At 42.8% G+C, this 11396-nt stretch overlaps 1 protein-coding gene across 2 annotated transcripts; it reads left to right on the plus strand.

Annotated features, from left to right (window-relative positions):
* The first annotated feature begins 7569 nt into the window (after positions 1–7569).
* LOC146017578 (uncharacterized) lies at positions 7570–11039 on the plus strand. 2 transcript variants are annotated; one of them, XM_083151817.1, is made up of 3 exons: positions 7570–8138; positions 8246–9622; positions 10333–11039. In XM_083151817.1, the coding sequence occupies exons 2-3, from the start codon at positions 9131–9133 to the stop codon at positions 10981–10983; spliced, it is 1143 nt and encodes a 380-aa protein (XP_083007943.1). In that variant the 5' UTR covers positions 7570–8138; positions 8246–9130; the 3' UTR covers positions 10984–11039. The 2 variants fall into 2 exon arrangements, with proteins under 2 accessions (XP_083007943.1, XP_083007942.1); XM_083151816.1 differs by having other exon boundaries at positions 7570–9622.
* The last annotated feature ends 357 nt before the right edge of the window (positions 11040–11396 follow it).

Raw genomic sequence — 11396 nt, forward strand, 5'->3', positions numbered from 1 at the left:
CTGTATCTGAAAGCTTTCTTAAAATAAAAACTTTTTACCTGTTTGATATTGCACTATGGAGCGCTCTTATTTATTCTTATAGAATCAATTCACCTGTGGAATCCAGGCAACCAAGAGCAGCCGAGTTAAAACTTTAAGCCCAAAGTGCACTTCAGTGATTGGATTGGGACTATTAACCCCTATATATCTGTGGACTACCAGGTTTATCTTTGCGCACTTATTTGTTCCTTTTATATATCTATATATATATATATATATATATATATATATATATACACTCTGCTCAAAAAAATAAAGGGAACACTTAAACAACACAATGTAACTCCAAGTCAATCACACCAAGTGGCTCAGGTAGTGCATCTCATCCAGGATGGCACATCAATGCGAGCTGTGGCAAGAAGGTTTGCTGTGTCTGTCAACATAGTGTCCAGAGCATGGAGGCGCTACCAGGAGACAGGCCAGTACTTAAGGAGACGTGGAGGAGGCTGTAGGAGGGCAACAATCCAGCAGCAAGACCACTACCTCTGCCTTTGTGCAAAGAGGAACAGGAGGAGCACTACCAGAGCCCTGCAAAATGACCTCCAGCAGGCCACAAATGTGCATGTGTCTATTCAAACAGTCAGAAACAGACTCCATGAGGGTGGTATGAGGGCCTGACGTCCACAGGTGGGGGTTGTGCTTACAGCCCAACACCGTGCAGGACTTTTGGCATTTGCCAGAGAACACCAAGATTGGCAAATTTGCCACTGGTGCCCTGTGCTCTTCACAGATGAAAGCAGGTTCACACTGCGCACGTGACAGACGTGACAGATTCTGGAGACGACAAGGAAAATGTTCTGCTGCCTGCAACATTCTCCAGCATGACCAGTTTGGCAGTGGGTCAGTAAAGGTATAGGGTGGCATTTCTTTGGGGGGCCACAACCAGAAGTCCCACTGGAGATTTATTTACATATTTTACTACTGGATGAAGGATTGTCATCCGCGTTTTAGGTTAAGCTTTATAACTCCGTAACAGAGGAGGCTAACAGGAATACAAAGACCTGTTAAACTATAGGCCACATAAGACTGGTATACTATAAACCAACCAACTGATATTGGTATATTCCTAATATAGGGTCAAAGAATACCATGTCCGATAACAAAATCTGAGAGACATCTCTATAAAGAAGGAAGTGTTCTACTTGTTTCATAATTCATGACCAAAAGACTGTTATATTCCCCTGAGGGAGTCTCTATGAGACGAAACGCGTTGGTATTCTCTGCAAGCATTTTTATCTTGACAATCCTGTGAAGTCGAATAAACAAATTTTGGAAAAACATCTCCTGTTCACTTCACTGGATGTGGATCTTGCAAAAGTGTATTTGGACATTTATAATCTCACTTTTGGCGCCATACCACTATTGGGTAAAAAAAATTATATATATATATTTATAATGATACTAGTGTCACAGGCATGAGAAAAGTGAGAACTGAGGATGGTAGATGTTAGATGTGATAGAAGGAAACATAGTGGGGAGCAGGGGCAAACTCAGGGTTCGTGGGGCGGGTTTGGTGGGTGGTTTCCACACATGATATGTTGTTTTTTTATAGTCTCTGAATATGGCAAATAGTACAAATAGTCCAGACTTACCGATCATTCTAGCTATCAACAATAGAATACAATTGGAGTATTTAATGAGTTTGGTATATAGCACCCCAAATACACAGTCATCAGTGGCGTAACTACTGTAAGGCAGCCCCAGCAACCGCTTGGGGAAGCAAGTAGCAGCGGGGTTTGTGTGGGCGCTGGCACCCGCTGGATGCACTGACATGCTGCTGCCTGCCGTTGCCCACTGACTGAGCACTGAAGGCGAGTCAGCCGCATCGCGGGTGGAGCCATGGCAGAGATGACAAATTCCCCCACTGATTCAATTAACTGTACATAGAGCCGGCTATTGGCTACTGTGTACAGGATGGGCGGGCGGATGGGCATGCTAGGGCAGTCTGGGATGCGTCGGAGCCAAGGGAAGCAGCAGTGTATTCTGGTCTCTCTTCCTCTCTCCTGCTTCAGCTTCTGCGTTATGCGTGTGACATCATCATGTCACACGCTGAGGAAACATGCTGGAGAGGAGCCTGGAGGCGAGGGCACCACAAACTTTTTGGCAGGGGGGAGCAAAACTTATAGTTACGCCACTGACAGTCATGTGGGATCTGTGGATATCCCATTTGAGATGTTCATGATATCACCTAGCATCCTTTATAATATATTATATTATGTTATTGAACATAACAGAATGTCAGTGACATGTGTATGGCATTTATACCCCTCTTACCCATTCCATGTCCAGATTATTTGCCATTCTCTCACACTGCAGATTTTTCTCTTTCACCTATTCAAACCCAACTTTGACTGTTTTTATGTTTGAAACAATTCTTAAGCGACATAGATTAAATAGAGCATTAATAGAAGAAGCAACATTGATAGGGCATTTTAATGTTTTTAATTAATTGAATTCTTTGTATTGCTGGATTCATTAGAAAGTCTGAAATTACTATGTCCATTTGTTATAAAATCTGAAACAGAATGATCACAGTAGCTTAGTACAGATACATGGGACCCTTAGGGGCCGCAAATGTAGGAGAAGTCAAAAGGAAATGATTAGCTAGCAGTATTTATATTTCTGACAGGTCCGAGCACAACATATTTGGCTGTTTTCCTCCAGACAAAAACACACTGATGGGTTATTTGCAGCATTTTTTACAGAAGACCAATGACAGTGATGTCATGGCTTCAGACATTTAACAGAATGACAGGACCAGTCTAGAGAATACAAATTACAATCTTGGCATCATTGGTACAGCAAGAGATGCTTTGCTTGTAGGTGAAAATATACACCAAATGTTATTCCTGATCTGAAACAGCTTGGTCTATTTTATCTCTTGAGTGGGCTTCCTGTCTTCTCTCATTTATATATAGAAAAGCATGAGTTTGTTAGAATCTGTGACATATTTAGTTTTAAAGGCATATTCTGCAATTCTAACAAGAACTAGATTGAAAATGAATTGTAATGGTATCTCTAGGAGATGCAGGAATTTAGCTGTGCATTCAGTGGAAAATAGATCCACCCATCCGCCACCTGATTTTTCATCCAACAAATTCGATCACGCATGGCCAAATTGACAAGAGGATAATTTCCTACGGAATAGAATTAGCAGCAGTGTACACTGGGATTTTTCTTTTTCAATTTCACTATCGCAACAATAAAAAATTGCAAAGTCACAAAATTGCATATTCTTTAACTAATATTAGTTTATAAATCGTTGATGTCTTGTAACTTTCCGAAACAAAATCTAATGAAGTTTCATATTCAAACTGCATATTTTAAATCTTTAGAGAAAAAAAGTCTCCCATACTAGCAAACATACAATTGGTAGCTGTTATGTAATCTAATTATGGATGCATTTTTCACCAGAAATAGGCAATCTCAGTATGCACAATAGGATTTAATACTTATGATTATACTTATTGAATTTCCAGTAAGGAAATAGATGACAAAATCACATGTTTTAAAATGATGAATTTAAAATTAAAACTTTTCTAAGGCAAAATAAAAAATGAGGCTACTGTGATTGATTCCATCCTTGTTCCCATCCCAGGCTCAGACCTCATACTTGGGGATTGTTATACTAGGAGTGAGGAGTATGACTGGACACCCAAGCAGTCAACTTGTGGGTGGTAAGCCCAGGTGCAAAAATAACATTTGGGCTCCCCTCCTCCACCCCAACCCAAGTTCACAATATTTAACACGGCAGTGGGTGACATGGAGAGGCAGAGGGTGACACTGAGAGGCAGGGAGTGACAGGGTGAGGCAGGGGGAGGCAGAGTGTGACAGGGAAAATCAATAGGTGACAGGAAGAGGTTGACAGGGGCAGTCTCAGGGGCCTTGGTGCAATGTACCTGCTGCACCAATGCCTTTACCATTCCGCCTCTGGTATTGCACCTAAGCTGCTGGGACAACCACTTGGGAACCATAATTTATTTGCAAACAATACTATAATTGCACTATTTATATCCTGCACTGGAGATGCCTATAAATGTAAAGGGGAAAAATCTTTCATTTTGCCAGACTTGGGTACCACATAAGACACAGTGCAGGGAAAAGTGTTTGAGCAACAGACCTGAAAGCTCGACCCACCAGATGAGTTCAGGGAGGTTCTAGGTATGGTTAATAGTCCATCTACAAATCACAGTAATCAAGTAGGGTATCAGAAGCTGCTTTAAGTACCTTGGGCCCTGGTCATGTAGGGCTTTGAAAATCAGTTAGACAATCTTGAAGGCGATTCACCATCTTACAGACAGCCAGTGAATGGAGTATAAAATGGGTATTATATGGCTGGATGGGGGATGGTTGATTGACAACCTGATAGTTGCATTTTACAGTGAACATTCTCATTTAAGGTGGTGGCTCACTTCATATCAGCTACAACCAACTATCTCTTAGGAGCCCACTTTGCATCTAATGCCACTGCTAGGTCAAGGTAGTAGGCCTCTCAATTAATGTGTTGGGCCTTGAAGGTTAAGTTGGACATTCTATGAAAGTATGGCCTCTGTGGCATTGATTGTAATCAGTGTCCCAGGACTTATTAATGCTCTGTTTGTACCTGTTACCCTTACATCCTGGCCCCATTTTTTATGCACTTTATGGTAGATTACATCTACTGAATGAATGTACAGCCACGTAGGGGTGCCGGAAAATAAATCAAAATGTTTCACTTAATATTCCCTGAGGGATTCCCACAGCTGGAAACTTAATTTTATATGATCAACTTGTTAAGAAACTAAATAGCAATCTATACAATATAGTTTATTATTGGCCTCTCATTCCATCTCTAGATATTCTTTGGAAAACTTTCTGCAATATTTTGGACAATAACGTATTTTGCCTTCACAAGCTAATGTTGAAATTAAGAGTGTCAATCAAATTATACAGCAGTATCTAAGATGTTACGTTTCTAAGGTTCAACATGATTGTACAGAGTGTTTGCCATGGGCTGAATTCACATACAAGAATAATTCCCATGTTTTCTCTGGCTCCTCTGCCGTGTTTAAGGGAATGGACCCCAAATCTTGCTCATTCTCTCTCTGCTCCTTCTCTTATTCAGGAAGACAGCTTCATGCTTGAAGGCCATATGAAGAATGTGCAAACATCTTTGTCCCATGCAGTTTATATCAGTGAAAAGTGATTTCAAAGTTGCTGACAGGGTATGTTCTCCTTACGAAACATTAATTATGTCAACCATCTTATAAGTTAGATCCTAGGTACAGTAAATTGTACAAAATCCTAAAAAGGAGGCACTTTCCAGTTGAATCTTCTCAACTCTCTGCTCTACTTGCATTGTAATCTAAAAAAAGCTATCCAAACCTCCTACCACTCTTTTTGATGTATAATCAACTGGATATATAATTGAACACATTGTGGCAGATGTATTAAGCCTTAACAAGAGATAAATGCAAGGGTGATAACAAGAGATAAATGTCCAGCCAATCAGCTCCTTACTGACTTTTTTCAAACACAGGCTGTAACATGGCAGTTAACAGGTGATTGGCTGGACATTTATCTCTCCTTATCACCGTTGGATTTATCTCTTGTTAAAGCTTAATACATCTGCCCCATTGTTCTTGGGGTAAGCTGTATTAAGTGTTACATTGTAAAGGTTCTGGCTCAGATGAAAATGGAGTTACTTCCAAGAATCGTCATTCAATGAAAGAGGACATTATTACAGCTTTTAGTCTTGACCTTAATAGTTGATGCTAACTGTCTTTTGCCTGCTGCCTACCTACTCCATGGTTCTGGAATTTGAACCTCTTTCTTGCCTGATGCCTGTCCCTGAATAAGCTTATCGGTTCCCAGTGCTACTGTTAGTGTTGTCTGTTTCTTCTTGTCTTTAGGGATTGGTTATCCCGCACAGCTGGAACCCACAGGGTTACTTTAGCGCTCAATAGCTGTCTTTGTTTGTCCCTGAATGAGGCTTTGAAATTTGCACTAATGTCTATTAACTTAATTTTTGGACCTTTCTTCTGTTGCTCACCGTGAGGGTTATTTTGGTTCACTCTTTCTGACAAATTCCTTCTTAGATGGACAAAACCATGTGCATTGCAGGTGGGGCAGATGTAACATGTGCAGATATAATTAGATTTGGGTGGGCGTTTACATCAAAGTGAGATCTATTTTGCAGTGTAAAAATAAAGCAATCAGTGTTTTCCCTGCACAGAAACAAAATAACTCACCCAAATCTACACATTACATCTGCGTCACCTGCAGTGCACATGGTTTTGTCCATCTAAAGCTGGGTACACATATGTACAATCGTCGGGCCGTTCTTCCGATCTGCGGACGAACGGCCGTTCGATTGTATATATGTGTACGCTGTCCCGATCCCTTCGTTGCGATCGATAAACGGCCAAAAACGCTTTTGGCCGTCCACGGTCGGTCGGTCGCAGGTTCTTTGCTGCTTAATATACTTCCGACAGGACGGCTCCATATCGAAAGAAAAGTGACATGTGTACGCACGTTCGATCGATATGCAGCCCGTTCCTGCGATCATTCCTCCCAAACGCAGCACGCCCATGTGGGTGTTGACTAGCTGCGTCATCCCTCCATCAGCGCAGCAAGTAAACAACAGGAAGTCTTCTCCCCCGTACTTTCCGCCCCATGCTGTTAAAGAATATTCGTTGTGTGTGCATTCGTTTTGAAATAAATAATCGTTGTGTGTGCATTCCTGAAGTTATAGAAGATAGATAGATAGAGATAGATAGATAGATAGATATGTGATGTTCATTGTTCTGCATAAACACTTAACATTTATTAAGAAATACTGACAAAAATTACTGTGAACACATTGTTTATTTGGGTGGTCGGACCTGAACAGAGTATCACATACAGGTGCTTGCGTGAAGGTGTAGCAGGAACGGACACCCACCCACCCAAAAAACATAAAACCACATTTGAACATGGTGGTGTATGTAGTGGGAAGCGGTCCCACGGCAGCAACGCATCACATGGGAACATCCCGGCCTGCTCACATGTGATGCATTGCTGCCGTGGGACTGCTTGCCATGACATAAGTGCCACGTGTGAAGGTTTAGCAGGAAAGCCCACCCACCCAAAAAAACATGAAAACACATTTGAACATGGTGGTGTATGTAGTGGCAAGCGGTCCCACGGCAGCAACGCATCACATGGGAACATCCCGGCCTGCTCACATGTGATGCATTGCTGCCGTGGGACTGCTTGCCATGACATAAGTGCCACGTGTGAAGGTTTAGCAGGAAAGCCCACCCACCCAAAAAAACATGAAAACACATTTGAACATGGTGGTGTATGTAGTGGCAAGCGGTCCCACGGCAGCAACGCATCACATGGGAACATCCCGGCCTGCTCACATGTGATGCATTGCTGCCGTGGGACTGCTTGCCATGACATAAGTGCCACGTGTGAAGGTTTAGCAGGAAAGCCCACCCACCCAAAAAAACATGAAAACACATTTGAACATGGTGGTGTATGTAGTGGCAAGCGGTCCCACGGCAGCAACGCATCACATGGGAACATCCCGGCCTGCTCACATGTGATGCATTGCTGCCGTGGGACTGCTTGCCATGACATGCACCATTTTAAGGTGCATGCTGCTGGCCTCCAAATAAACAAGAAGGAGAACCAAGTAAAATAAAGTACACAAACTATTTTTTGACTTTATAATGCAAACCGTTATAAATTTTTTCGTATAAAGAGTGTACTACTGCTACGCCTTTTTGGATTTTTGTAATTTTTTGGGCTACGGTATGGACTTTCCCGCTTAGTTCTTGTAGACATTTATGGACTTGTGTCATGTTTTCTTGCATTGTGCTTTCGTCGCTGGACGTGTCAGGTGATGGTGTGTTCTTCTCCCCCTCTGCACTGACATCTGAAATCTCGATGATATCTATAATAAGTACAGATAAAGAAATGTTTACCTTTCCACAAATGATACGTCACTATCCCATAAAGATGATTTGCAGTATACACTCACCATCTACACTGCTGGTGATCGCAATCACTTGGTGGCCCTCTGTGGTCCCTTCCATCGGCTGCGCAGCCTGGATATCATCTATAGTGACAAGGTAAAGTGACATATTACTACCCCTTGTTGTGTGTATAAAACATGTGTTGTTCTGTTGGTGTGCTGGTACAAAACCTTACCTGTTGTACTCTCCTTCTTTATTTTTAGGTTGGAGGCCCTGTCTCTGCCTTCCTCATGCCTTCTCCTGGATTGGATTTCCTCTGAGTAAATAAAAACAAGCAACATGTCAGCAAAACACTCAAAATGTAATGGATCATGACAGTATATTAATAAAGCCACCTAGGGCATTGGACTCACTTCTTTTAATAATTCCACGAATTTTCTTCAGCTTGGCCTGCTCCTTGTGCTTCAGGTCCGACCACCGTTTTTGGAGCTGGTATTTGGACCTTCTTTTCCCAAACTTCTCCTTTATCTCCTTGCATACACGCTGCATAATAATTTCTTTTCTGTAATTTGTCTTGGGGTATGTTTTTCTCGAACAATCGTAGTCCCTTCTATCCAGCATTTTGACCATCAGTTCCACCTCTGCAGATGACATGGCGGATGCGCGCGTCACTTTTTTCTCCTTGTTGTCCTGTCTGTCAGCGATTTCTTTATCTGTGGTTATCACTGATTTGGAAATCAAAGGTTCTGTACTGGCCTCCCCCATATGCGGTGGCGCCAGACCCTCCGACATGGCTCCTCGATGTCCCGTGTCTGTGTGACGCGAAGCACGTGAGTGGGGCGGAGATTCCTGTGCTCATCCAATCACTGTGTTTCAAGCCACGTTCTGCACGAAAGAATATTCCGTCGTTGCTGTTGGATTGATCGGAGCAGCGCAGCGAATTTTCCGGACTGTATCGACATTTATTTCGGTGAGTATTAAAACAAAATGTGTAGTTTTCTATGACAGGGACTTCAATCTGTGGGCCAGGGGTATGCTGGGGCTTGTAGTGACCGTGTATCCTATGTTCCACAGACTTTCAACTCCTGTACTATAGCTACAGTATATCTAGTGGCCCACAGACTGAACACCTGTACATTAAATGGTTTATGGTGTGCTTTTTGTATCAAGAAAATAATATGCCTTTTTATTTTATTTTTTGGCACAGAAATTCAACCATGGCAGAAAAAAATGTCGAATTTATGAAGGATTTCATTGAGGCCTACAGGGATCAGAATTGTTTATGGAACACCAAATCCAGAGACCATTCGAATAGGCAGAAGAGGCTATCTGCTCTGGAGGAGCTGGTGAGGGTGAGCCAGACATACTACCCCATAGCAAATGTGGAGTGGGTCCGGACTCGCATTGCTAATATGAGGACCGTATTTAAAAAGGAATTAAATAAGGTTGAGTCCTCAAAGCGGTCTGGGGCAGGGGCAGACCAAGTGTATGTGCCCAGGCTGTGGTACTATGACCTGCTGGCCTTCACGGTGGACCAGGAGCTGCCCAGGGATTCGGTCGGCAACACTTCAAGGAACCAGCCTGCACCCTCCACCTCCGCGTGCACCCAAGAGGTTTCAGATGACACCATTTGCGGCACAGTAAGTAGACGGATTTTTTTTGAAAAATTTTTTGCACACAAGATAAATATAACAGCAAGTACAGTATAAAAATTGTGAACATGTAAAATTAAAAGGGGGGGGTATCGCCCCCTGCAACTGACCTCTCTGTTGGGCACAACAGAGAGGTCAGTTGCAGGGGGCGATACCCCACCCTTTTGGTTCTACATCGTCAATTTGACCTTCTCTGTGGCCCTAATTCTGGTTCTTCTCAGTGGTGGAGCTATACTCTTATCCGCCTGGGAAGACAGTGATCAATATTCAGACATCGCAAGTGCATTTCCCACATTTTTTGTATTTGGAAGTTTTGGTTGCCATTGGTAATCCCTGGTATCTACACTGTTGTAGTCTTTCTGGCGCGGATTATTGTAATATTTTTTTGTGGTGTAAAATTAACGAAATAATATCATTCTGCCAATCCACAGCGCCAACACCAATAAAATACTGCATGTATTCATACCTGGTTAATTTAGCACGCATAGATGCATTTCTGGTGTTTAAATTAGTATTTGTTATGTCTGGTATCTAAATAATTAGTTTCCAGAGATGCCAATCATAACGCCTCTTCAACTAGCTCACTTTCATCCATGGCAGCAACATGGTGGTGTGTGGGCTGCGTTCTTCTGCGTAGATATAAAAATATATGGAAGTCTTAAAAATCTATAGTGATACATCATCTTGTTTTGTTACAGCCATCGCTATTTGAGGAGGAGTCTTCGGCATCGCTGGAGGTGGCATCACAGCTGCCTTCACCGACCCTCTGCTCCACCCCCACACCAACCGCCACGACCAGCGGTGAACCTCCATCAAGCGCTCAAAGTGCAGCAGAAGCACCATCAAGAAGAGGGCGCAAAAGGCCGAGGCAGACTCCAGATGCTGCGGACGTGGCAACCACCAAGATCCTGGAGTCTGCCAACAGATTGATGAGCATGGATGAGGATGATGCGGACCGGGTGGGGAGCGTATTAGCGGACAATTTGAGAAAGTTGGACCCGGCTACAAGGGTGGAGGTAGAGCGCATATTTTATGAGACGCTGTACCGGGCCCGTGTGGGGACTCTGACCCGGCACACACGTCTCACCGATGAGACCCCTCTGCCTAGGGTTGAATTTCAACCCATCAGCCCAGCTCCTATACCCCAACAAGCTGTATTTCACCCGGTGCAATATCCCCAGTATCACCATTTACAGCCACCAACTGGGCAAAGGCAGCACCAACCGGCAACGGCGGCTAATACGCTCCCACCAGGTCCACCTGGTGGCCCCTTCCAAACTCCATCTCCCTCCCAACCACCGATGGATACAGGGGATTATGGGGTGGGCCAAGTTTACCACCAGATGTAAATATTTTATATAGTTGATTTAATTGCATTTTTGTTTTAATAATATAGTTTAAATATTTTTATGTTTAAGTATTTCTTTATTATTATTTCCTTGTTATTTATGTTATATTTTTTATAAGTTTATAAGTTAATAATTTATACAAAAATTAAAAATTCTGTAATCTAGTTGGTGTCCGTGTGAAAATATCATTTACCATGCAGGGTGACTATAGGGCACAGATATACATATGGGGTACATGCATGTTGTTTCAATATTTACCTTCATGTATTGCTCCTGGAGACTGTACAAAAGTACCAGGAGAAATTGGCATAGAAATAGGTGTGGTGGAGCAACTACTTGCTAGTACATAAACACCAGTACTGGGTACAGTCTGCACTCCAGGTGCCGTGGCATTGTGCCCTCCAGGAATGCCT

Source organism: Crinia signifera, chromosome 1 (assembly GCF_055691185.1).
Source record: "Crinia signifera chromosome 1, ASM5569118v1, whole genome shotgun sequence".
NCBI classification, from domain to species: Eukaryota; Metazoa; Chordata; class Amphibia; order Anura; family Myobatrachidae; genus Crinia; species Crinia signifera.